The sequence below is a fragment of the Equus caballus genome, chromosome 8 (genome assembly GCF_041296265.1).
Source record: "Equus caballus isolate H_3958 breed thoroughbred chromosome 8, TB-T2T, whole genome shotgun sequence".
NCBI lineage: Eukaryota > Metazoa > Chordata > Mammalia > Perissodactyla > Equidae > Equus > Equus caballus.
The window spans coordinates 13,720,561-13,746,466 of NC_091691.1; the positions used below are offsets into that span (position 1 = coordinate 13,720,561).

Sequence of the window (25,906 nt, forward strand, 5' to 3'; positions counted from 1 at the left end):
AATACACCCAGCATCCTTTTGCAACTTAATTCTTCCAGCCCAAGTCACCCTCGCACGGCTCCTCCACGCATGCTCGCGGACATGCAGGGGCTGTCACTGTGGGCAAAGTTGGCAGAGGGGTGTCCCTAGCCCTGCGCCCCACCCCACCCGGAGCCCCGGGGCGCGCAGGGCTCGCGGCGGCTGGCAAACGCCCGTGCGATCCCCTTGACCCTGCCCTGCAGCTGACCCTTGGGGAAAAGCCCCCCGCACGGCTACTGCGCATGCTCTGAGCTGGACAGCTCCAGAGAGGGAAATTTAAAAACGGTTCGAGCTGCGACGGCGGCCAAACTGCGGACCGCGAGGGGCGAGCGCGAGGGAGCCCCCCTCCGACACCCCCGCGCGCCCCGGCAGCGCCTGCGGCGGCGGCCCGGCGAGGATCGGCTCCAGGTACCGCCTTGCAGCGCCGGCTTCGCTCCCTCCGCCCGGGCGGCGCCCTGCGTCGCCTTTCCAGGGCGCAGACCCGGGGCAGGGGCTGGGGGAGCTGCCTCTCCCTGCTCCCCTTGTCTCCTTCCCAGGAATCCTGGAATGACTTTTGGGGGCGGACTTGAGAGTCTTGGGTGGGTTTCTGTGTTCATTGCAGGCTTGGAGTTTGAGAAACTTAGGGAATTTTTTTTAGGGCTGTTTGTGTGTGGCGGGGGTGGGGTTGGGATTGGACTGGTTTTCCGGCAAGAGCATGTGGCATTTCTGAGGGCATTTCCAGAGCCCGGCCCTGCGGGGACTAGCCCCTTTGCAAGTGGGAATTTGGCTCCCCCAGAGAAACATCCATGACACATCAAGCTATCCTTTTTGGTTTATTTTTTATTTTCAAAGTGATCCTAACTGAGCTGCGGTTGAAAACATAAGGCTTGGAAGGGAATCAGGTTTCTCTGGCTCCTAGTTTGTGAGTCCACATTTTCCAAGACTTGACATTTGGATTCTAGAGTCTTCCTCTGTCCTTCCCTCTTAATTCGAAAGAACCTGGAATTTCATTCCATTTTCTTCATTGGCTTCTAAAACCCTGTAGAATTGCCCTGGGAAAGTGACCTGTGACGCTCAAGAATCCTCTAGTACTTTTTTCCCTCTTTTTTTTTTTTTTAGAAAAAGTGTTCTGTTAGTTGTTTGAGCTCCATCCTTCTGAACTGTGGGAAAACTGTGGGTTTCTGCCCTGTCCATCGTTGCTGATGGGAGCTTTGTTTTCTGCTTGTCTTTTCCCCAAGGAGATGATAGAAAGTGACATCTCATCCATGATGTCAGGAATTATTCGAAACTCAGGGCAACATCGCCACCCCCCACCACAGGAATACAGGTGAGGGTTTCAGCCATAACAAACGGCGGATTTTTTCATTGCTTAAGGTGTTTATGTGCTGTTTATGGTTTCTGAAGCTGCCCAAGCGCTATCGTTAAATTAAATTATGTGATTTTGCAGGAGAGCCAGAAGGTCGTGATTTCAAAGTTGGTATCTCTTAGGCTGTGGGGGACCTGTGGCCTGGGCAGTGGGACCACTAAATGCCTGCCATCTTTTGTACCCTCCAAGAGAGGTGCCTTCCTGGGTGAGAGACTGGGCATCCTGGTGAATGTTAAGAGGACAAAAGCAGCTATTGCTTCCCCTCCGTTGGCCCCAGTGAGGCTCCAGGAAGTGCCCCCCAACCCCACAAAGCTTTCTGGGGCAGAACTGGCTTCCATTCTCCTTGGATGTTGGAAAAGTTATGAGTTAGAACTCCTGAGTTCTTAGGCTGGCTGCGTGACTTTCAGCAAGTCCCTTGCCCTCTCTGGGCCTCACTTTCTCCTTAGTTAAATGATGCTCTTGAATTAGATCGTCTTAAGGTCCCTTCTAGGTCTCATGTGTTTGAAAATGAATTAGGTGGAGACTCAGGCCAAAATAAATTATTTTTTGAGACCAGATGAAGCGAGATACAAGTTGGGTGGGGGTGGGGAGCGCCCTTCACCTTTTTGTCTTCAAAATTCAGAACTAGCAAGGCCCCTAGGGAGTCAACTAGTCCAGCCTCCTTATTTTACAGATGGGGAAACTGAGGCCAAGAAAGGCGAAGGGGCTTGTCTAAGGTCACACAACAAACAGGAGCGAGGAGGAGAAGGAGGAAGGGCCCGGAGTCCCCTCGCAGCCTCTCTCCCTTGAGTCTGGGGGGGCGGCCAGACCTGGTTCCCAGGGCCCACCCCCAAGGCAAGCAGGGTGAACAGCTCCCTCAACTCGTGGGATTACGGAGTGGGGACGGGACAGGGGCTGGCCTGGGAAGAGCAGGCTGTCACCTCGGATCAGCCATGTTTACCCAGGGGCTGTCTGGCCCCCCGGGGCCACCGCCACTCACCAGCAGTGCCTTCTGGGGCGGACCGCAGCCCCCAATTAGAGGGAGGCTGCCCTTCTGAGAGCCAAAGGAGGCCACAAATTCAAACAGATACTTGCTGAGAGCCTGCGGTGTGTGGAGCGGGGACACCAAATGTGAGCCAGGCACGCAGCCATTTATAAGCGCCTACTGTATGCCAGCCCCCTCTCCCCGTCACTCACCTCAGCCTGGGAGGCTGCCCTGATGAGCCTGGTTGTACGGGCGGGAAACTGAGGCTCAGAGAGCTTTTCTCAAGGTCACACAACCAGAGACACCCCCACCCCCCTGGGCTTCCTTCCGGGGCTGAAACGGTTTACGTCACGGCAGGTGGAGTGGGGGCGGCCCAAGGGTGAGGAATTTAGCCTCTGCAGTCAGTTATAATCCCAGCTGCCCTGGCCATGTGGAGCTCCCTGAGCCTCAGTTTACTCATCTAAAAAATGGGGCTAGAAATAGTGCTCACTGCACGGAATTGTTATGAAGATGAAATAATGATTTCTGATTCTGCCACTTGCCAATTGCATGGTCCTGGGCAATTTCACCTCTGAACTTCTCCGCACAGTGGGGCAAATAAAAGCTGCCTCGAAAGAGTTAAATGCAATAGCTATGAAAATATCTGTGTATCCAGGGTGGCTCTCCTTCTGCCCTCCCAGCTGGAAGCCTGTGAGAAGGCTGGGCCGGCTGGAAGAGCTCAGAACCAAAGATTCTTATGGTCATAAAAGCGCCAGAGGCTGGGGCGTCACGCCGTTAGGGCAGCTGCTCTGGGGTCCACGCGTGAAGGTGCAAAATCCAGCTTTGGACAGGTCAAGTGACTTGCGTCGGTTTCCTCATCTTTAAAATGGGCACACAGGGACACCTCCCCCCCCCCCCCGCCCGTGTGGTTGCTGGGAGGACTAAGCCAACAAAGCTCGCAGAGCGGGAGACACAGAACCACGAGTTGCTGTTGTCCTCACCTAGTTACCTGAAAAAGCCCAGCTGTCTGCAAGAGCGGGCCTTCCACGATGGAGGGCCCTTGGGGAAGGACGTAGAGGATCGTGGTGGCGGGAATCCCTGAATCCAGGTGCCCAAGGACCGCCCAGCAGGGGCTCCCACCAGCCCCAAGCCCCGGCACAGACTTTTCCTATTCGCATGGATTCAGGGCTGTTTTCTTGTGTTAAACAGCTAGCATATCCAGAAGGCAGAAGAACAAAATAATAGTAATAATAATAATAATAATAACAATAGCAGCTGGTGGTTTCTTAGCCCTTTACTACCTGCCTGTCTTGTGCCGTAACCATCCCACGACAGCAGCACTTTTGTGCTCATTTGTCAGTTGGGGAAACTGAGCCTCCACCAGATTAAATGGCTTAACAAGATGACACGGCTGGTTATGGGTAAAGTGGGGACTTGAACCTGAGGCCGTCACACCCAGAGGGTATGGTGGCCACCCCCCCACCCCCATCCTACTGGTGAAGAGCACAGGTGCTGGAACAGAACACGTTGCTCCACCACCTTACAGCTGTGTGACCCTGGACAAGTCCTTACCCCTCTCTGTGCCTCAGTTTCTTCCTCTGTGAAATAGAGCAAGGAGAGGACCCAATTTGTGGGTTGTTGGCGGGATTCTGCGCCTCCATCTAGAAAAGGTGCTCGGCCAGGCCTGGGACGGAGCGCCTTCTCATGGAGGGGGAGGGGGCTCTTAGGATAATGCAACGACTCGCCCATCCCTTCCAACCGCTCCCATTTTTCTCCCTGCGTAACAGCCCAGGAGAAGGTTATAGGCTTCTGATGTGCCCTCCCACGTCTCCAGAGAACCACTCCAAGGACCACACGGGCGGCTGGGCCAGCCTAGTTCCAGCCCCCTGAAGCCCTCCACGCAGCCGCCAGCCCCTCTATCCCCAGGGGCCATTTGACCGTTAACTTTCAATGGCCCTGTGCGTGGAGGGTGGGGGGGGACAGCAGCTGGAGGCGGCTGCCCTGTCCCCAGGGAGCTGTCGGGAGTCAGTGGCCAGGCCTAGACAGCAAATTGGCAGCAGCCTCCCTGCCGAACGATGCTGGGGCCAGGGGCCGGTGTCGGGGGGTGGGGACCAGCCCTGACCTCCCAGGCAACAGCCCACAATTTGTGCTTGACGAGGGTTCGCCTGTTTCCCCTTGGCTCAAAGGCTGGGGTGAAGTCCACTCTTAGAGATGCTGAGAAATACTTATTAAGTACCTACAGTGTGCCAGACACATGCTAAGCTCCTTAGCAAGTGCACCATCCCGTTTTATCTTGCTAGTAACAACTGTGAGGGAGGTGCGGGCAGGAGCCCACTTTGCAGACCAGGATACTGCGGCCCAGGGACACGACTTGCCCAAAGGCACACATTCGGGAAGGGGCCGAACTGCAGATTTTAACCACCTGCCCCAACTTTTGGACCTTATTCTAGAGGTCAGGTCCAACAACCTCCTTTTATGGACTGGGAAACTGAGGCCCAGAGAGGCAAGAGAAGGCAGGCTGCTGGTTCGTTGGAGCCTCGCCTTCTGCCAGGGCCACGTGGCTCAGCGGTTCTCCTGACAGATCCTTGTGCCAGACCCTCTGCAGTCCCTCCTCTGAGAAATGAGGTGACCTTGGGCAAAGCCCTTCCTCTCTCTGGACAGTGGTTTCTCATCTGTGAACCACAGCGCCCAGCACACGGTAGATGCTTAATAAATATTCATTGGGTGGATGGATGGTCGGATAAATATCACGTGAATAATAATACATCCATGGAAATACAGGAAGGCTTCATGCTCAAGGGATGACAAAATCCTGCTGTGTGGACCAGGACAGGCCGACGGTGCCTGCCTTTCCTCTTAAGCCCCCCGCTGAGCTGCGTGTGGGGACGGTTCAGTCTCTTATCAGTGTGGCTCCGCCCATCAGAGGGAAACTCCTTGCGCGGGGGAGGGGCTCCATCTGTCAGGGGCGGTGACCCTCCCAACATCCTTCCACCCCTTCACCCTTGGGCTGGCCTCAGGTGACCTTGCCGGCAAGGAAGAGAGGTGGCCTTCCTAGGGGCCAGCCCTCCTTTGGGGTCTTGTGGTTCCACCCCCTAGAAACCCAGAAATACGTGCACACACCCCCCCCCAAGAACCAAGCCGAGTTCTAGAAAGGAAAGAGTCTCTTTTTCAAATTAATTCCTAATTAAGTCATTTCACATTGCGCTTACTCTTGGCCCAGCTGGGAATTTCTGAGCTTGCTACAAGACATTTGATTCTTTTTTTTCCTGTAAACGGTTACAAGAGATGTTACAAAATGTTAGCTAAATAAACACCTCCACGGAATGCTTAATCCCTTCTGTGTGGAAGTTGGACTGGGAACAAGAACAGTTGGTGCTGATGTAACAGTTCTTACTAACCACATCTCAGCAAGGCAGGGGAAACCGCTGTGTAATCAGAGTGGAAGTGACATCCCAGGTGGGGCCGGGCGTGCCTCTGTACTGCTGGGACGGTGATCTGCTGCCCCAGAGACAATATTTTTTGGGCAGACCCCTCCCAGTGGCCGTGCAAAGCAAGAGGAGAGAATGCCAGGGCTGGCCCAGTGGCACAGCGGTTAAGTTCACAGGCTCCACTTCAGCGGCCCAGGGTTCATGGGTTCAGATCCCAGGTGTGGACCTACACACCGCTCATCAAGCCATGCTGTGGCAGTGTCCCACGTGCGAAATAGAGGAGGGTTGGCGCAGGTGTTAGCTCAGGGCTAATCTTCCTCACACACACAAAAAAAGAGGAGTGAATGCAGTGGGAAAGTAGGAAGAAATGTGCTTTGAGCACCTGCTGTGTGCTGGGCCCTGTCCTACAGGTTATCTGACCTTATCCTCACAGCCACCCTTGGTGGTGGTAATTATTAGTATTATTCCATTTTACAGATGGGGAAACCGAGGCACAGAGAGGTGAAATGACTTGCCCAAGGTCACACAGCTACAAAAGGGTTGAAATGGGATTTGAACCCCAAACGGATGTTCCTTCCAGTGGACAATTGCTGCATCAATACTAAGGAACCCCGAGATAGGAAATAAAGGGTTAAATATGGGCTCTGGATTCCAGCTCTGCAGGCAAAGGTCCCCAGAGAAACCACAGTCCACCCACCAATATGCACGGCCCTGTGCACGCTCCTGCCGAGCCCCTTAGCACTGTCACATTTCACCTTTCCAGCAACAAAGGACAGTGACTGTGGGGTCCAGCTCTCCTCAGGTGGACAAATATTTGTCAAATGAAAGGATGAAAGCCTGAGCTGGTCCCTGTGGGTCTGTCATCAGGTGTAGGACAAAGTCACTCCTGTCCTCCAGGAGCTCAGCGTCTAGAAGGCGGGGTGTACAAGGAGCGATGCCCGTGTGAAACTGACGAGTGATCTGGGGAGTCTCTGCTATGTGTAGACGCTAACGGCATCATCATTCCAGGGGCAGGAAGACCGGGAGATGCTGGACTGGTCTGGGAGGGCTTCCTGGGGGAGGTGGTGTCTAAGCTGGGCAGGAAATGGGTAGAGCCTGGGGAATGCAAAATGTGTTGGAGCTGGGCTGGGCTGGGGGATCCTTTCCCCCTCCCTGACTCCAGCAGGTGTGTAATAAATGCCCGCAGGGTGCCAGGCCCTGTGCTGGGTGCTGAACAGAGCAGACGGCCTCCCAGTCCTTGATTTCCTAGAGTGGAAAGAATGGAAACACGTGGAAATGAACACCTCATTGCAAAATGCGAGCTGTTTTGCAGACGAACACACGAAGGACCACTAGGGTCGGGTGGCCAGGAAGGGCCTCTCAGAGGAGGCAACATTTAAGCTGAGATCAGAAGCATGAGAAAGAGCCATCTGTGAATGAGCGCATGGAACAGAATTCCTGGCAAAGGGAGCAGCATGTGCAAAGAGAACTTAGAATGTTTGAGGAACTAAAAATCGACAGGTGTGCTAGAGTAGAGGAGATGGGAGAGAAGGGGGCAGGAGGGGAGTGGGGAAGATGGCCAAGGGCCAGACCATGGCAAGGAGCTGGACTCTTCCTCCCCTGATGGGTTTTAAGGACAGTGACCGGCACTGATGTTCCTTTTAAAAGGTCACTGAGCGCTGGGTGTGAAATCCATCCATTCCACAAATACTGCACTGTGGTTTCTGTACCCTGAACCAAGGGGCGGCCCCTATCATCACCTCTATTCCGACACGAGGACACTGAGGCTTGAAGGCTTTGAGTCACGTGCATGAGGACCCCATTAGGAGTAGAGCTGGGACTGGAATCCAGGCCCCCCGCTCATCTGCCATCCCTCCAGCAACTCAACTGAGGAATTAAGGGCATCGTTAATCAGTGTTTGTCGGGTTGGCCCCCTGCTCATGTAGGATGGCAGCCATGGCCTCCAGTGGTGTTTTGCTTTGCCCAGGGCCACCCAGGGTCCCCTGACTGTGGCCTTGTCACCATGGAGGCACATCCTTCTAAAACCGATATGATACTTGTTTGCCCTTCCTGCCCGCAGCTTGATTTGTTTCAGCCGAACTGGCAGAGCGTCCGAGTGAAGAGGCTGCGTGCGGGGTGGATGGTTGAAATCCCAGCTCCTTTGCTGTTGTGCTGTGTGGCTGAGGGGCAGCACTTCCCCTCTCTGGGCCTCAGCCATCCCATCCGTGATAGGGCTATGATAAGTAGCCACCCACAGGCTGTGGGCAGGCGAGGGAGGGGCAGACCTAGGAGGGCTGCAGGAAAGCAGGCACGCCACGGGGCAGATGCCCCCCCTTTTGCATCCCTAGGTCAACTGGAATGTTATCTCCTGGACAGAGGGAGTTTTGTCTGCTTGGCAGACCAGGGCCTGGCAAGCAGGAGTTCAGGAAACGTTTGTGGAGTGAAGCAGGTGCTTACTGAGTGTCTGACACACTGCTCCCCACGGAGCCCGTCCCACGCCGCATCCACGCTAGTCAGAGGATGTTTACGATAATGTGAACCGCTGCCAGGCGTCGCACCTCCACGGGCTGAGTGGCCCACCTGCTCTGTCCCGTTCAATCCTTGCGACACCTTGCAACAGAGGTACAGGTGTTAGCACCCCCACTTTACAGATGAGCTAACTGAGGCTCAGAGGCAGATGGGGCTGGGTGGGATTCAAAGCCAGCCTGGTGGACCCGAGAGCCTACCCTTGTGACCACTGTGCTGAACTGCCAGAGAGAGAGCAATGGGGGGGCGCCCCGGGGCCAGGGGTCCTCAGCTGAGATGGGCTCAGAATGTGGCATTGTGGGCGACCTGGGCTTCTGATGGCCCAGAGCCTTCAGAGCAAAACTCACAAGGACACGGGTAACACAGGTAAAGTGATAAGCACATAGTAGGCCCCCGGCCATGGGGGCCAGATGGTTACACTGCTGGTGGAGGATTACTCTCCTGTTGATTTTCCCAGGGTGCTACATTGCTCCTAGCCAGGCTCTGCTCCCTCCCGGACACTCCATGCTCTGACCCCTCCAGATCGGGGCCATGCCTTCAGCATCCCCTACTTCCTGGCAGAGGTGGGCTGCCTCCCTCTGCGGTCCCCCACCTCAGGCGGCCCTGCAGGCTGTGTGTCCCCGTGGCAGCCTCAGAAAGATGGGAGGGGCTCACCCTCCTCGCGTTCCAGTTGGGGAAGTCCAGGCCAGGGGAGGCTCAGGTGGGAGGCTGCTGAGGGAGTTCCCCTGGCTCGGCCTCAGCTTTCCTATCCGTGAAAGGGGGAGATGATGGCCCCAAGGGGTGTGTGTGTTTCACAAGGAGAAGATGGATGTGGCCGAGCTTTGAAAAGCAAGAAGTGCCCCCCGTGTGGGGTGGGAGCTGTTGGTGAACCACAGAAATCAGAAGGGGACTCGGGAGCCCCAGATAGAAAGAAAATTTTTATTTTCTTCTTGTCCAAAAAGCTCTCCAGTCACTAATGAGGACGCCCTGTTGGCGGTAAACCCCCCACTTGGTTTGAGAAGGGCGCACTGTCAGGGGTCACCCTCAGGACCCCTGAACTAATAGCGTAACTGCTCTTTCAGCAGAAGACCAGATGCTTCATCGGAGCTGATGCTTAAACGAGCTGCTGTCATATTCGATCAGCAGCACCTCAGCGGAGGTGCTATCAGGATTCCCATTTTACACGTGGGGAAACGGAGGCCCAGGGCAGGTGACGGTCGCGCCCCCAGGAAGAGCCCAGGCCCGCCCGCCTTGGGGGTCGTGCCTGCTCCTGACCGCTGTGCTCCTCCACCTTCCTAGAGCCCGAGAGCCGGGGGTCTGAGGGGACCTCTGATCTGCCACGACTGCTTTATAGACGGGAAACTGAGGCCTGGGGAGAGAGAGGGCTTCCCAGGAGGACAGAACTGTGGGGATGCGCCCCGGGGGTCTGCCTGCAGGCTGCTCCAATGACTGATGGGGCACCCGTCCAAAGGGACGCTGGAGGGAGCTTGGGCTCATCTTTCCCCCAACAGCAGCCTGACAGGTCATCCCTCTGCTCCTGCTTGAATGCTCCCGGGCCGGAGAGCTCACTACTTTGTGAGTCGCCCATTTTTACAGAGCCCTTCCCTGTAACTTCCTCGCTGGTGGGGGCATCTTTTCTAAGGAAACACACTAAAACTCCAGATTCCATGAAATCAGCTCCTGAAACCCAAACCCCAATCAAATTTCCAGTTGTTTAAAGGCAGTGAAAAAACACCACAGATTTTTCCATCAACATTGAAAAGAATGTTCCAGACTCTGTGCCTAGTAGAACTTTCTACAATGATGGAAATGCGCCGCATCTACGCTATCCAGTCCAGCAGCCACCGGCTGTGTGCAGCCACTGAGCACTTGAAATGTGGCTGGTGTGACGCAGAAACTGAATCTGGAATTTTATTCAATTTTAATGATTTTACATTGAAATAGCTGCATGCAGCTAGTGCTACCTATTATATAGCACAGAGCTGGGACCTCTAGAATTCAGCGCATGTCTTCACCCATTCCTCAAAGGGCAGGGAGACAGCACGGTAGGGCTGTAGCCAACGCAGTGTCTGGCTGGGGGACCCTGTGGTCCTCAGTGTCCCCATCTGGCAACTGGGCAGGTGGCAATGATAACACCATCTGCCTGCTCAGGCTCATGTGAGGATGACATGAGGTCGGTCTTGTAACCACTTTAGCTCAAGGCCGGGCGCATATCAAGGGGCTCCCCCATCCCAAGCTGTGTCCACAAATTAAATAAAGTTAAGCAGGGCCTTCCACCCTGCCTGGCCCTGGGGGTTGGGGTGGGGTATCTGGAAAGCTGGTCTGTGGCTCATTTGTCTAATCCGTGAGGACTATGGCGCTCCCATCGTGTGCCGGCCTGTGCTGGGCTCTGGGGCACGGCTCCTCCCTCAGGGGGTGCGAGGTCCCTGCTTCAGCATCACGTTCTCCTGGGGCCACCTGCACCCAGCAGTCAACTCAGCCCCGTCCTGGCCTCTGCCCTGCCAGATCTGGGGCCCCCAAGACCTGGGGGCACAACCCCTGCCCTCCTGGGGATACCAGCCGGGCTCAGGAGAACTCGAACCCGGGTCTGCCTGCTCCAGTCTCGGGTGGTTCCTGCAGTGCGAGAACCAGGCTTCCTCAGGGGAGGGCTCCCGCCCTGAGTGGGGTGGCAGCCAGGGCTGTGTGAAGCAGCCTCTTCAGGAGCTGGGTCCAGAGCCGAGTTCGAGACTCAGCCCAGACCCTGGAGCCGCACCTGTGCACGATGGGGCCCAGGAAGCTGTATTTTAGTGACTCCCAGCAAGGCCCTGGGGGAAGGACGGCCCTGAGAGGGTGTGGCAGGGGCGGGGGCACAGCTCAGGTTTGACCGGACAGCTCTGGGTGCAAGTCCTTGTGAGCCCCTGGCTGCAACCTTGGACAAGTCACTGCGGGTCCCTGAGCCCCCGTTTTCTCATCTGGAAAATGGGAGAATGGCAGTCCATATCTCCCTGGGTTACTGTGATGATCAACGGAGATGGTGTGTCCCCAACTTTGGGCCCAGGCCTGGCTGCTCATTCTGGGGGTCGGTGGCCAGGCCCTGTTCCCCTGCTGTCCCAGGCATCCCAGAGGGGGTCTGGTCCCCCCTCCTGCCTGTGCCAGAATGTCGGCCCCCATATGCCTGCCCCGGGCTCCCCCAGCCCTGCTGCCCTGGAAGTGGATGTGGGTGCTCTGGAGCTCCGCCGTGGGGTCCCCTGGCCCCGCAGCCTGGCTCCTTCCTGCACCTCATTTTTTGTCACCAATCTGGCCTCAGTTTCCCCATCTGTAAAGTGGGACCCCCTGCTCCCTGGCCAAGAGGCTGTCGCAGGGACTCAAAGAAGCAGAGGATGGCTCTGTGGGAACTAAAAGTGTTGGACATGACAGTCACTGTCACGCCATCCTCTGGGCTGGTGGCCTGGGGTCAGCCTATTTCAACCAGCCCAGCAGGCATTTAAGTGGCGCCACTGTGTGCGGGACGCAGGGTGAAACGGGGCTCAGGGCCAGCCCTCAGTGAGCCGAGAGGCAGAGCGAGGGCAGAGATGGCTGTGCGGCGCTTGCTGGCCCTGGCGAGGTCTAGGGAGCAGTCAGGACACAGAGGGGTCCCTGAGCTTGGGATCTGGGTGGCAAAGACCTCCCAGAGGAGGAGCCGCTCCTGGGCTGGAAGGAGCCCCAGCCCTGGTCCTTTTCTGGACTGTGAAATTGGGAGCAAACTGCTTCCCCTCTCTTGGCCTTGGTTTCCCTGGGCAAAATGAGGGGTAGGGTCAAATGATGCCTGAGGGGACTCCGGCATTAAGAGGCCAGAAGACAGAGCTGGAAGCGAGCCTCCAGGATGGGGGCGGGAAGAGCCAGCAGGCATGCCCAGCAGGGGACTGGCAGAGGCAGGGAGCAGCCGTGCTTGGGTGCACCGGGTGGGCCGCTGCTGGGTCCCACAGGAGTGGGGAGGGGGCCGAAGTGATGGGGAGGCAGTGGGACTCACAAACAGCCGGAAAAAGTACTAAGGAAAGAACCATGAGCAGAGCACTGTGCCCTCAGCCCCTGCTCCGTGCTCAGCTGCACCAGGCAGGTCCCTCGTGTGATTCCGAAACAGGCTCAGGGCACTGAGTGACAGCTCAGGGTCTGTTTCTCTGTCTGTAAAGTGGGGATGGCAGGTAGCCCAGGGTGTGCTCAACAAATGGGAGCTGCTGGTGGGAGCAACCACAGAGGCGGCCTGTGTGACCCCAGAGCCCAAAGCTTCTGGGTACTTCCGGTCCCCTGAGAGCCTGGCTCATATTATCCTTAACATTAATGTTGATGTTAATATGAATGACAGCTACGTCAGACACTCCTCCAGGTCTTTACAGGCGATAACACATTTAATCCTCACGACACCCTATGAGCAAGAAACCATTATTACCCCATTTTACAGATCAAAAACTGAGGCCCAGAGAGGTGAAGTCAGTGGCCCAAGGACACACAGGTAAGCAGAAGACAGGATTAGAACCCAGAGCCCAAGCTCTTAACTGCCATGTGTGCTGTGTCAGAGTCACCTACCCAGAACTTCTGCTCCACGATGGCGCCCAGGAATCTGGTTTGTCTACAAACCCCCACTGCCATTCAGGGCGCTCTGGTGGACCCTGCCTTGAGAAACCTGCCAGCAGGGGCTCACCTCCACTTCTCCCTGTGGCCTTGGCAGCAGGCAGAGTGGTGAGGGCAGTGGGGAGGTACAGCAGGTTACGGAGCATGAGTGGGACGTGCACCACCAGACGTGGTTGGCCAGCCACGGGGTGAGGAAGGGTGGGTGGGCGCCAGCCAGGCAGCCCTGAGTGCGGGCAACACACCAGGCCCTGCCCCTCGGCCTCACCCCGTGGTCTCCAGGGGCCCAAGGGGACAGATGGCATCGCCCAGGCCTGGGCCATGGCTGTCACTTGGCCAGATGAGTTATGCGCAGGCCGAAGGGGCGGCAGCCGGGGGGCTGCAGAAACAATGGCATCGAGACCCAGGACAATGGGGCCACGTGCCACAGGGGCAACAGTCGTTTGTCACACAATGGGCCACCAGGGGACGGCAGCCGGGCCAACTGCTGCCACTGACACTGGCCGACCGAGTTTTCAAATCGTTTCCAGGCCCTGTTTTCCTACGAGGCAGCCAATCGCTGGGACAGCCGGGCAGTCACCTGATGCCAGCTCGGTGGGCTGAGGGCCCAGGCCCGGGGACAACTGAGCCGCAGTGGCCATGGCAACGCTAATTGTGGCCCTAAAGCACAAGGAAAGAGAAGGCAGGAGAGAAGGGAAGGAGAGGGGAGAGAGACAGGGAGAGAGAAACGGAGAGAGACTAGCAGAGAGAGGAAGAGGGAGAGGAGGAGGGGGAGGAGGAGGGGAGCACCTGTGGGAGGCGGCCGCGCAGCCGGTAGGAGGGCAGAGGCTGGTGTCCCACTGGGTCCTCTGTCAGATGCACCAGAAATCCAGAGGCTCCCCTCTTCTCTGTGAGGCCCCGAGACACCTAGTTTGGAAACTTGGACCTTTGAATTTGGACCGTGGGCCTCTGGGCAACAAACCAGAAAGCGCCAGCTGGGGGACGGCAGGTGCAGTGGGGTCTGCTGTGAGCTCCTGGCCGGTTTGCGGCCATGTTATAACATGGACAAGATGCTGTTGTGGGGCCCCGGGCCCTCGGAGCCCCATGGAGAGCCTGACTCAGGGGCGCCGGGGAGTCAGGGTGACCCAGATCAGGGTCCCTGTCTGGCATCCCAGATGGGCAGCCTTTTTCCTTCCATGGAAGGCAATGTTCCTGCTCGTGAAGCTGTTGAGGGGTGGTGGGCAAGGGTCCTGACTGCAGCCGCAGTGGCTGCCTGGGGTCGTGTGAAGAGCTTGGGCTCCAGGCCATGCTGCCTGGGCTCCAGCCCCACCACTTCCTCTTCCATGTGGCCTTGGGCAAGTGGCTCAGTGCTCTGAGCCTCAGTTTCCCCATCTGTAAAATGGGAATAATGACAATACTACCCACCTGATAGGGTGACTGGGAGCGTTCAATGGGTTAATGCCTGTGAAGGACTTGACACGGTACCTGGCACCCAGTAGTTGCTCCATAAACATCAGAGTTTATTATCTTGGGTGGGGCTGAGTGAGATGTGGTAAGTGAGTGAGTGAAGGAACCATCTGAGGATGTGCAATCTGGCTGCCACACGGGGGATCCCGGGCCCAGGTTCCCATGTGCAGCCCTGGGGATGGGCAGAATGGATGGCGAGGGTGGCCCAGGGAGGTGAGGGGTCAAGGGGGTGATTCCAGAAGTAGGGGAGCCCCCCAGGAGATGAACTCAGCTCCCCGCCTGAGCTCCTGTCCCTCCCTGCAGGCTCCTGGCCACCAGCAGTGATGATGACCTTCCTGGGGACCTGCAGTCGTTGTCGTGGCTCACAGCGGTGGACGTGCCGCGGCTGCAGCAGATGGCGAGTGGCCGTGTGGACCTGGGCGGCCCCAGTGCGCCACACCCACACCCAGGTAGCCTCAGGGGCAACGTGGGGAGGGGTGAGGATGCTGCGGGCAGGGGAGAGGCCAGCACCGCCACCCACCCGCCGTGTGGCTGTGGCCGGGTCATTCTCTCTCTTTCTCTCTCCGAGCCTGTTTCCGCGTCTGTGAACGTGACTGATTCTACCTTCCTCCGAGGGAGGTGGTTCAGTCATTTGCTCACCACTGTGTGCCGGGCCCTGCGTGAACTGAGGTTTCAGTGAAGCAGTCAGACCTGCCCCTTCGCTGGGAGACGGTGAACAGCCAGAGCAGTCAGCAAACGATGGCCCGAGGGCCAAAGGCGGCCCGTGGCCTGTGTTCGTACAGCGTTTCTGTTAAGAACGGTTTGTACGTTTTCGGAGGATTGTAACAAAATGAAGATAGAGACCACAAGGCTGGCAAAGCTTAAAATACTTGGCATCTGGCCTTTCACGGAAGAAGTTGACTGACCCCTGATCTGGAGATTCAGACAGATGATACATGGAAAGTACGAAGCGCAGGGCCCAGCACACAGTAGGTGCTCAATAAATGGCAGCTGGTTGCAGTTATAGCATGTGGATTAAATGCCTAGAGACACAGAAAGCGCTGAAGAAACACAATCATACCAGTACATTCAAAGTACCAACAGTTGAAAAACTAGTGTCTGGCAGTATTTCCTTCACTGGACAAATTGTTCCTGGCCAAAGCGTCCATAGCGGAGGTTAGCGAACTCTTTCTATAGAGGGCCAGGTAGGAAATGTTTGAGACTCTGTGGCCGATGCTGCCTCTGATGAAACTACTCAACTTGGCCGCTGCAGCGCTAAACCAGCCATCGACAATATGGAAACGCGTGCGTGTGCCCAGGTGCCAATAAAGCTTTATTTACAAAAACAGGCATGGGCCAGATTCGTCCTGCAGCCATGGTCTGTCAACCTGTGATCCAGAACCCCCAGGGGACAGCTGTGTGACTTTGGGCAAGTGCCTTCCCCTCCGCCCTGTTTCTTCATCTGTGCTGAAAGAACTGTCCTGATAAGGTGTTGTGAGCATTCAGAGTAGAAAGCATGCTGCACACAGTAGGTGTTCAATAAATGGTAGCTGAAGTAAGGAAGCCCCTTCCTCCTCACTGTGTCACCACACGCCTCCTGTGTGCGTGTCACTGTGCCAGGTGTCTGGAGCCCTGAGTCACATAAGATGTGGTCCCAGTTCTCAGGGAGCTGAGGGCCTGGTCAGAGAAGGACAAGGCAGACAGACCAAGGCACAAACGATGAGCCCAGGTGGCAGCTGGAGCTCGGAGGAGAGCTGAGGGACCCAGGCTTCCTGGGAGAGACGGCCCGAGGGCAGGATCCCCTTGCAGGGCAACTTTGCTTGATTGGAGGCAGCTCCCTAAAATCTCCTGGTGCAGTGAGAATCTGTGATAGATCAGCAATGTCTAGCACAGGCAGAGCGCTGGATGGGGTGTGGGTGTGTACCTCTGCTGTTTCTGAGCTGACCCTTGGCAGAGGAGCAGGCTCGGCAAAGGGGACAGGAGGCACAGAGTCATCTGGACCTAAACCTAGAGGCTCTGGGGAACCAAGACACGCTTTTGAGGAGAGAGGAACAAAGAATTGGAGTTTGAACTTCATGGAGGACAGGGAGCGAGGTAATAATTACACCATCATTATGACTTATTAGAGACCGATATTTATTGCGATGTTATCAGGTGTCCAGCAATGTGCTAAGCGCTTTATAGACATCGTCTCAGGTAACCCTCACAAGAACGTCACAGGTGGGTAACATCAGTAACCCCATTGTACACATGAGGAAACTGAGGATGGCCCAAGGTTACACAGCTGGTAGGAACCCACTCTTCACTACGACACCCCAGGGAAGTGATGTGCCAAGCACCTACTGTGCACCTGGCACCAATGGTGGGGATGGCTCCATTCTCTGGAGGTCCTCAGGGCCTGGGCTGTCTGGGCCCGTGGCCACCGTTCCTCCAGCTCAGCGGTGTCTCTGTGCTTCCCTCCTGCAGGAGCCTTGGCTGGGGCAGCTGACCTGCATGTGGGAGCCACCCCAGGTCCCCTGCTCCACGGCCCGGCTGGCATGGGCCCCCAAGGCGTGCTGGGCTTGGGCCCCTTGGCCAGCCATGGAGCCAACGTAAGTGCTACCACATGGGTCCGAAGCAACAGGAGCATCTCCCAGGCTGGGGTGCCCCCCACCCTGACCCTCTGTCTCCTCTTCTCCTGGTCCCAGCAGATGAGCCAGTTCCCTGTGGGGGGCCAGCCCTCACCCCGTCTGCAGGACCCTCCACAGCTGTACTCTCCCGCCTCCCAACCACAGTTCCCGCTCCCCCTGGGCGCCCAGCAGGTACTGGCGCTCAGAGGGGCCCAGGACTCGGAGGCAGACACCGTTGGCTTGGGCTGGCCAGGGACCTCTCTGAACCTCAGTTTACTCACCCGGAACACGATGATACTGCTCCCACCATACCCACGGCATGGGGTCATCTACTCAGTTCTCCCCCAAGCCCTGCAGTGGCTGGGGAGCAGGTCGTCTCCTGGGGCTGGAAACCCCAATCTCGCTTTTCGAGACTCGGCTGGGCTGGGCTGGGGTTTTTGAGTGGCTTATGCTCTCTCTCACCTTCTCTCTCACCTTCTCTCTCTCTGCCACCCTTCCCCTGTCCCGCCTGTGGGAAGTGCCCTCCTGTGGGCCTGTGTGGCCCCCCATTTGGGGCACGGCCTCCCTACCCCCAGCCCCGTGGGGCCGTGCATTCATCCCAGGACCTGCACCCCAAACACTACCCCAAGCCCATCTACTCGTACAGGTGAGGTGAGGGCGGGCTGGCGGGCTCGGGGAGGAGAGGGCTGAGGGCTGCCTTGGGGCATCTCGGACAGCAAGGGCTGGTGGCCCAGACTTCCAAACAGGAGGTCTGGGGAGTGGGGAACCCCCGGGGGGGGACCTGCTCTCAGGAAGGACCATCATGTGGTCTGTCACCCCCCAGCATTGAGAAACCACTCCAGACACTGAGCCCAGTGCCCCACTCCGTCACTCACAAGCTGTGAGGCCTTGGGAAAGTGGCTTGGCCTCTCTGAGCCTCAGTTCCCTGTCATAGAATAAGTCATCAAAATAACAGTATTGTGGACCTCACAGGAGTCTGGGGAGAGGGGAAGCAGCCTAGTGAGAGGCTACAGGCCTAGAGGCTCACTATGGGGAGGGGATGAAGACAGCCTTCTCAAATCAGTATCAAGGGCTGAGTTCAGGGTCAAGGAGAAGGGCAGGGCCGTGAAAAGGTATCCAGGGCTCACACTCTGATTACGAGGGGGCTGCTACCTGTGGGGTCGACCAGGGCAGGCTTCCTGGCAGAGGGGACCTGGGACTGTCAGCCCAGATGCCTTCATGCCCGGCCGCCCCACCTTTTGCCTCCAGCTGTCTGATCGCCATGGCCCTGAAGAGCAGCAAGACTGGCAGCCTGCCTGTGAGCGAGATCTACAGCTTTATGAAGGAGCACTTCCCCTACTTCAAGGTGAGGGGCCCCAGCCCCGGGCAGCAGTGCTGGAGCTGCTCTGGCCTCTCCCTGGCATGACTAGAGCCCAGGAGTGGCTGCAGGCCAAACTGGGCCACCCTTTTGGGCCCCATTATGTCCACAGACACCTGCACATGGGCACTTGCACAGATATGAGCAAAGAAATTCAGAAAGAGGAGGGAGCATTTGAGGTGGGCTCTGACGGATGAAGAGGAGTTTGCAGGCATCCCAGGGGCAAAGGGTAGAGGAGGCCAACCCAGTTAGTCAGCACAGACTCAGCAAAACATAATGAGGCAAAAGACAGACCTGGCGGGAGCCTCTGCCTCTCTGAGCCTCAGTTTTCTCATCTGTAAGATGGGGAGAATGATACCCAGCTGGGAGGTTAGTGAGGATTCTGCGTGTAAAGCGCCTGGCAGCTCATGGCACATGGTTGGCCATTAGGAGTGTTATGTTTGTTGGCATCAAAGGAAAAAAAGGAGCAGGAGGTCAGAGAGTACCAAGCTTTGGGGTTGCTAGCCTGGACAGTGTCCTTAGCAGAATTATTGCAGCACAGTGCGCGTGTGTGTGTGTGTGCGTGTGTGTGTGTGTGTTTAGGGTATTAAGTGCATTGTAAAATACCTGGTTACCTAATAACAAAGTAATGGGTATTTAACAATGACTGGCATTTAATATACTGGACTGGTTATCCGTGTTTTAGCATCATCTCGCTTGCTTTCTCCCTGAGTCGGGGAGAGCGAGAGAAGATCCAACAACCCTGAGCCTCATCCTCGGGTATTAACCATTGGCTGGAGCTGAAGTACAGCTGCCCCTTTAATGAGGGCATGGGCCCTTCCGTTTGCCACAGTCCCCACCGCTCTCTCGTGTATTCCCACGTGGAGGTTGAGTGTCGGACACTGTCATTTTACCCGGTCCACTGTTGTGTGCTGCCCCTGTAGGCCCGCATGTGCGATGTCCCTGGAGAGGAAGGGTTTATCGGGAGGTCTCTCAGGGCGTCTCCTGTGTGCCCATGTCTCCCGTAGACGGCTCCCGACGGCTGGAAGAACTCGGTACGGCACAACCTGTCGCTGAACAAGTGCTTCGAGAAGGTGGAGAACAAGATGGGCGGCTCCTCGCGCAAGGGCTGCCTGTGGGCCCTGAACCTGGCGCGCATCGACAAGATGGAGGAGGAGATGCACAAGTGGAAGCGGAAAGACCTGGCCGCCATCCACCGGAGCATGGCCAACCCCGGTGAGGCCTGGGCCCGCGCCAACACACGCGCGCACACACACACGCAGCACATCCTGCCCAGCCGGCGGCCGAGCCCAGCCACAATGGCGGGGTCACAGGCGGGCGCCCCGTGAACCCCCCTCCTGTGAATACACCTCCCTCCCCCATCTCCAGTGGCCGGGAAATTGAGGAGCCTGGTCAGAAACACATGAAAACCTGTTGACCATCACTAGCAAACCCCGGTTTCTCACACAGAAATGCCGAACGCAACAACCACGGGGTGACACCGCTTTTTACCTTTCCCACCACATTGGCTGAGGTTTTAAAAAGTAATAAAATGATAACACCCACTGTAGGCCAGGAAGTGGAGAAGTGGGCATCTTCATAGACAGCTGGTGGGGATGGAAGTTGTTAAACGTTTACAAGGCAAACTAATGTATCAAAACCCTGCAAACTGTACGCATTTATCGGCCCGATTATTCTACTTCTGGCAATTTATCTTGTGGAAATGAAAGATTTGAGCAAAAGGTTTATGAACAAAGTTATCCATCCAAAATCTATTTCTAAGAGGAAAAAATTGAAAGCAATCTAGACCGCCTACAATAGGGGATTAAGTAGATAGAATGTCATATCATGCCAGTATTAGAGATAAAAATATTTTTGGAATATAAAGAAATGTTCCTGCTACAATAAGTGAAAAGAGACGTGTTACGAATTAATATAGCCAGCATGATCACATTTTAAAATGCATCTACATCCACGCCCATTTATATATATATATGTATGTATGTTTTATCTGTATACGCACAAGTGTATATGTATATACATATATAACACATACATAATGTACATAAATAACTATATATAGAGAGAGACAGAGAAACAGAGAGAAACCAGAAGGGGGAAATATACCAAAATCTTTACTTGAATGGAGAGACCACTGATAGTTTTTACATTCTTCACGTGTTTCTTTATTTTCCAAATCTTCTACCCTGTTCATGAATTACTTTTATATTTTATATAGAAAAAAATATTGCATCTGCTTTTTTTTAAAAAAAAATTAAGAGACGTGAAGGGGTGGGCCTACCGGGGACATAGGAACGGAGTGTGTGAAACGGGGGCTGACCCCGCCCAGCCTTAGGACTTCGAGACTTCGGCCTGGCACCGTGTCTGAGGCTCGGGTGTGCAGGGGGACGGGAGGATAGCTCAGAGACGAACAATGAGGGGGAGAAGGGCCACAGCGGGATCCAACAGACCCTCAGCTGAGGGGGTACCACATGACCCCCACCCCACAGGGAGCTCTGGGGGCTGGCTTGAGTCCCAGGGCCGGTCTGGACACATTCAGTGTGAGATCTTGGGCGGGCCATTTCTCCTTCTAGAGTCTAAGTGTCCTTGTTTCTTAAATGAGTGTGACCCAAATAGATCTTGGGACCCTAGTGGTCCAGTCTCAAAACTGCGCTGCGTTCCATGAGGCACAAGGCAACGACCACAAATAAGAGTGATTTCAGTCTCCTTTCCATCCAGGAGCGTTGAGGAGGATTCCGTCTTTTACCCACAGTAACGCTTCTTCGTGTCTCTCCAGTAGCAGGGAGTGCCAGGGCCCCTCGCATGTTAATAAATTTGTCCCAGTCGGCAGCCCCTGCTGTGCCTCCCCTTGCAGGGCTGTTAGGAGGTTCTGGCACAGTCTGGCAGTTACAGCACAGCCACCTGTCACTTAACAGTGGGGACACATTCTCAGAAATGATTGTTAGGCGATTTCCTCGTTGCGTGACCATCGTGGAGGGACTTACACACACCTCGACGGGACAGCCTCCTACACACCGGGGCTCTACAGTCCTGATCTTAAGCGACCACCCTCATATATGTGGTCCGTCATTGTCCAGAATGTCGTCCTGTGGAGCACGACTGTGCTTTCCTTTAAGGCGCTGTCGCAGTGAGAGGAACTGATGTTATTAGCTGAGCCTCCCCTCGTTCCTCAAAGTCACTACTCAGTTTGTGATTTCAGTACTTTTCCACAATGACCCTGTGCAGAGTATATGATGTCACCTCATAGATGAAGAGACTGAGGTTCAGAGAGTCCAAGAGGCTTGCTAAGGTCACACAGGTGACAATGCTGGGATTTGAACCCAGGCCTGAGCTGGGGCCCTGGAACCGCACGGTGGCTTCTGAGTGACCTCTCCCCCTTGCCTGCAGAGGAGCTAGACAAGCTGATCTCAGACCGGCCGGAGAGCTGCCGACGCCCTGGCAAACCGGGGGAGCCCGAGGCCCCTGTGCTGACCCACGCCACCACAGTGGCCATGGCCCATGGCTGCCTGGCTGTCTCCCAGCTGCCGCCCCAGCCCCTGATGACTCTGTCCCTGCAATCAGTGCCCCTGCACCACCAGGTCCAGCCCCAAGCACATCTGGCCCCAGACTCTCCCGCCCCAGCCCAGACCCCACCCCTGCACGCCCTGCCGGACCTGAGCCCTAGCCCTTGCCCACACCCCGCCATGGGAAGGGCCCCTGTGGACTTCATCAACATCAGCACTGACATGAGCACCGAGGTGGACGCCCTGGACCCCAGCATCATGGACTTCGCTCTGCAGGGTGAGTTGGGGGAACGGGGTGATGGAGACAGACCGGGAGGGGAGAGGCTGGGGTGCCGGAAACACAGGGAAGGGGAGGGAGAGGAAGACTCTGCATTTCCCCTACAGCTCACTCCTTCAACCACCTAGGAGTAGCGAATCACAGCAAGCATTTAATGAGCGCTTACTGTATACCAAGCTCCATGCCAAGCACTGCAACGGTCCCATGAGGTCACTGCCATTTCATGTCCCCATTCGGCTAATAAGGAAACTGAGGCAAAGAGAAAGGAAGTCCCTGGCCTGAGGTCACCTGGCTAGTAAGTGGCAGAGCCAGGATTTCAACCCAGGTCTGTCTGACCCCAAACATTCAATCAGTAACTGCTTCCACTTGCACGTGCCAACCTCACGCCAGGCCACGCTCTGCCCCACTGCCCATCACACGGTCAGTCTCGATCCATGGGGAATGAACGAAGGGAGGAAGGAAGGAACAAAGGCATCAACAAGGGAAGCTCGGATTTCAGTGAAGGCTCATGATTGAGTCACCAGCATTGGTGCACCTACTGTGTGCCAGCCAGTGGCCGAGACATCCTCTGCCCTCAGGAATTCCCCGTGTAGTGAGGGAAATGGACTAGTTAGCAGGTTAGTCAGCAAGTTAGTAAGTCAGTTATAGCCGTGAAATGGGTATGTTTGAACCTCCCTGCCTCCCGCCCTGGATTCTTGTTAGTGAAACCGCCCAAGGAAAGGGAGGCCATTGTGTGTCCTGGGCCTTGACCGTGAGCTTCTGCTGAAGGAGGGCTGTGTGCTTACACACATCCCCTTGTTTGATCCTCGGGCACCATCTCTGATCATCTCCATTCCATTCCAAGGAGCTGGAAGTGACATTGCCAAGGAACCCCTGCGGGGTGGGAGGGGGCCCGGGGCCGGAACTCTGGCTCCTCCACACCTTTCTCCTCCAACACGTGGCCTTAAATCCCGCTTGTGCATAGTCTTGCCTCTTACTGAGGATGAGCCTCGAGTCTGTTGGCAGGAAGGCAGCTCCCCCAAACGCTTGTGTCTTTGACAGGGAACCTCTGGGAGGAGATGAAGGAGGAGGGCTTCAGCCTGGACGCGCTGGGGGCCTTCGCGGACTCCCCACTCAGCTGCGAGCTGGGGGCCTCGGGCCTGACCTCCGTCTCTGGCGGCAGCCACCAGTCCTTCCCAGACTCGCAGGGAACGGGTCTGTACGCCACATACTCGACCCCCGACAGTGTGGCCGCATCCGCCGCCGCCTCCCCATCTCAGTACCTGGGCGCCCCGGGGAACAAGCCCATAGCCCTCCTTTGAGCTGCAGCCACGCCTGCCCAGGAACCCGGGCCCGCAGGGAGCGGACCGAGCCAGCTGTTCCAGAAGAAGGGCCCTGCCCCACCTCCATGGGAAGCCTGTGGGACCTCCCCAAGTAAAAGGACAGCGGGGAGCGGACGAGCATCCTGGCTCCCCTAGCCCCGACGCTCCTGCGAGAGCTGAGACACGAGGCTGGCAGGGCTGAGAACAAGGTCTCTCCAGCCTGCCTCCACGCTGGGCTCCCTCTGGGACGCATTGGTGAGCCAGGGAACGGCCCTGGCCGGAAGGCTCTGTAATTTATTCTTCTGGAATGACATATCCAACTCAGCCTCCCATGGATGGGCCCTGAGGCCACGCGTGGAGTTGGCAGACTGTCGAATTTCTCTTGGACCAGAACAGGCTGAACCCTGACATGGGCGTCCGCCCTGCCGGCCCCCTTCTCCCGTTGTCTGTTAGAATTCCACAGAGGAGACCCCTGCGCCATGCTGGGCACCGTGACCCCACACACGTGTATTTATATTTATTGAGACCTGTCCTCACCACCTCTTCGAACCAGCCCGCGACCCCTCCCCACATCCCGGCGATCCTAACCCTAAATTCTCTGAGATTCTCGGCTCCCACTGGCTCTTCATCCCTTTGCGGCCTTAGGCTGCTTTTGAGAACAAACAAGCGTTTTGATACTATGAAACATCCTCTTTTTTAAAATTAGATATTTTTCTGATTGTTCCGTCATGATTCGCATCTCTCGCCTCGTGCACCTAAGAGGAGAGGTGTGCTAGTTTGCGGTCCAAGGAGCTTTCTAAGGGCAAGTCGGGATGGGCCTAGGAGAAATGGCAGGGGCTTTTTGTACTGGAATTTAAGAACCCCCGATGGGAAGGAGGCAAACTGTGAACCATGTAAGCTTGACCCACGAAGCGAGTGGGGCTGACGAAGCTGCAATGAGGAGTGACAATTTATCGTCACTTCTTGGCCTATTTCATTGCCGATGACCGCGTTATGTTTTTTTCTCTCATTGCCAGTGACTGCCTTTCCAAGTGGCAGGTCCTGCAGACAGCTGGGTCAGGCGGGAGTCAAGGGAAAAGAGAAGGTAAACAGTCTTCCAGCTAAGCTGAGACTGAGAACCTGCAGTAGCAGCTTGCACTGTTGTCCCCTCTTGACCAACTGGAGGTTTGGCTCCTGTGTCTGGGAGTTCCCAAACCCAGAGCCAGAATTTTCCAATTAAGCAACAGATCCACCACCTGGGAGGTTGGGTGTTTAGGCCTGTCTTGAAGGATCACCTTTAGGCCCTTCTTAGTTCTGGTACTTTCCACTGAGCATCCACCATCTTTAGACACACCCTGGTGCCGTCTGTCTGACCAGCCCGGCTCAGCTGCTTTGTGTGACGTGACCCCCGATGAGTTAAGACATTTGAGTTGTTGTTAATGAAGACCCCGTGTTTGGGCGACCCCAAGACTGTGTAAGCGTAGCATTGAATACCTGCCTTCTGTCAATAAAGGCTGGACGGCAGCTCTGTGGCTCGGAGGGAAGTGGGAAGGGAGGTAAAGGAGGACGCCACTCACTCACCTCTCACAGGGGAGACCCCATTTACAGATGGGGAAACTGAGGCCCAGAGAGGCAGCACCACAGCGGCACTGAACCCAGGTCTTCTGATTCCAGGTTCCCATCGTGCCAGAAAGTGGGCGGAGTTTGTCATTATCAATAAAATTAGCATGGCTGCTGTTTATGTCCCTCAGTTCGAGGCTCTTGGCAGGCGTTCTCTCAGACAGCAATGTGAACCCCGTTTACCCTCAGAAAGTGGAGGCTCAGAGAGGTGGGGTCACCTGAAGAGGCAGGGTTGAGTCTGGTGTGCCAGACAGCGGAGCGGGGCCCAGTGGGGCTGCTGGCAGCTGCCTCGGGTGCACGCCTGCAGGCAGGAGACACACCTGTTCAGCCCCAGGCCTTGGGCGGGTCAGTGCTGGAAATCAGCTTGTTCCACCCTCATTACAACCCAAACAGGCGTGTCTTATTAGTTATTAAACCCATTTGTCAGATGAAGCCACTGAGGCTCAGAGGAATAAAGCAGGTGACTTGCCACCCAAGATAACAGCAAAAGATTGTATTAAGTAGAAACTAACTCTGAAGCCCACCCAGGAGGTGGCTTGCAGCCTCACATGGGAAATCCGATTCACGCACACGCCACGATTAGCGAGGAAGGGAGCGTGGGGGGTGACGGGGCTGTGGGGGGCATCGGGCAGGGCTGAAAGGGCTCCCCCTCAGTGGAGACCAGGCAGCCGGCAGGGGAGGGTGCCTGCAGCCAGCCAGGGCTGCCTTTCTCTCCCCAGCACCCCTCCTCGACTTGGCTCCAGGGTGGCCCTGTGTCCCAGGCCTGGCTAAAGAGAGCATCACAGCCCCCGGCCACCCCCAGTGATGAGTTGGGGTTGGGGGGGGCGAGCGAGGCAGGCTGTGTTGGTCACAGCCAATGAACGTCACCCCGAGGACCTTATAAAAGCTACGGGACAGGGGCGAAGGGCTGGGAGGAGGAAGCCTGAGCAGGCGAGTCACCACGTGGTGGTGGACTGGGGAGCCCTTCCTTGGGTCTGACAGCCATGCCTTACACAGGCAGGTGGGGCCAGGTATGCAGAGAGTCAAGGCAAAA

General features: G+C 56.3%; 1 protein-coding gene across 2 annotated transcripts; it reads left to right on the forward strand.

Moving 5' to 3' along the window:
* Positions 1-302: 302 nt before the first annotated feature.
* On the forward strand, positions 303-25,003 carry FOXN4 (forkhead box N4). 2 transcript variants are annotated; one of them, XM_023646972.2, is made up of 10 exons: positions 303-426; positions 1,236-1,324; positions 14,552-14,697; positions 16,694-16,818; positions 16,915-17,028; positions 17,355-17,482; positions 18,085-18,181; positions 19,201-19,408; positions 21,581-21,973; positions 23,015-25,003. In XM_023646972.2, the coding sequence occupies exons 2-10, from the start codon at positions 1,239-1,241 to the stop codon at positions 23,272-23,274; spliced, it is 1,557 nt and encodes a 518-aa protein (XP_023502740.2). In that variant the 5' UTR covers positions 303-426; positions 1,236-1,238; the 3' UTR covers positions 23,275-25,003. The 2 variants fall into 2 exon arrangements, with proteins under 2 accessions (XP_023502740.2, XP_023502741.2); XM_023646973.2 differs by having other exon boundaries at positions 16,918-17,028.
* The last annotated feature ends 903 nt before the right edge of the window (positions 25,004-25,906 follow it).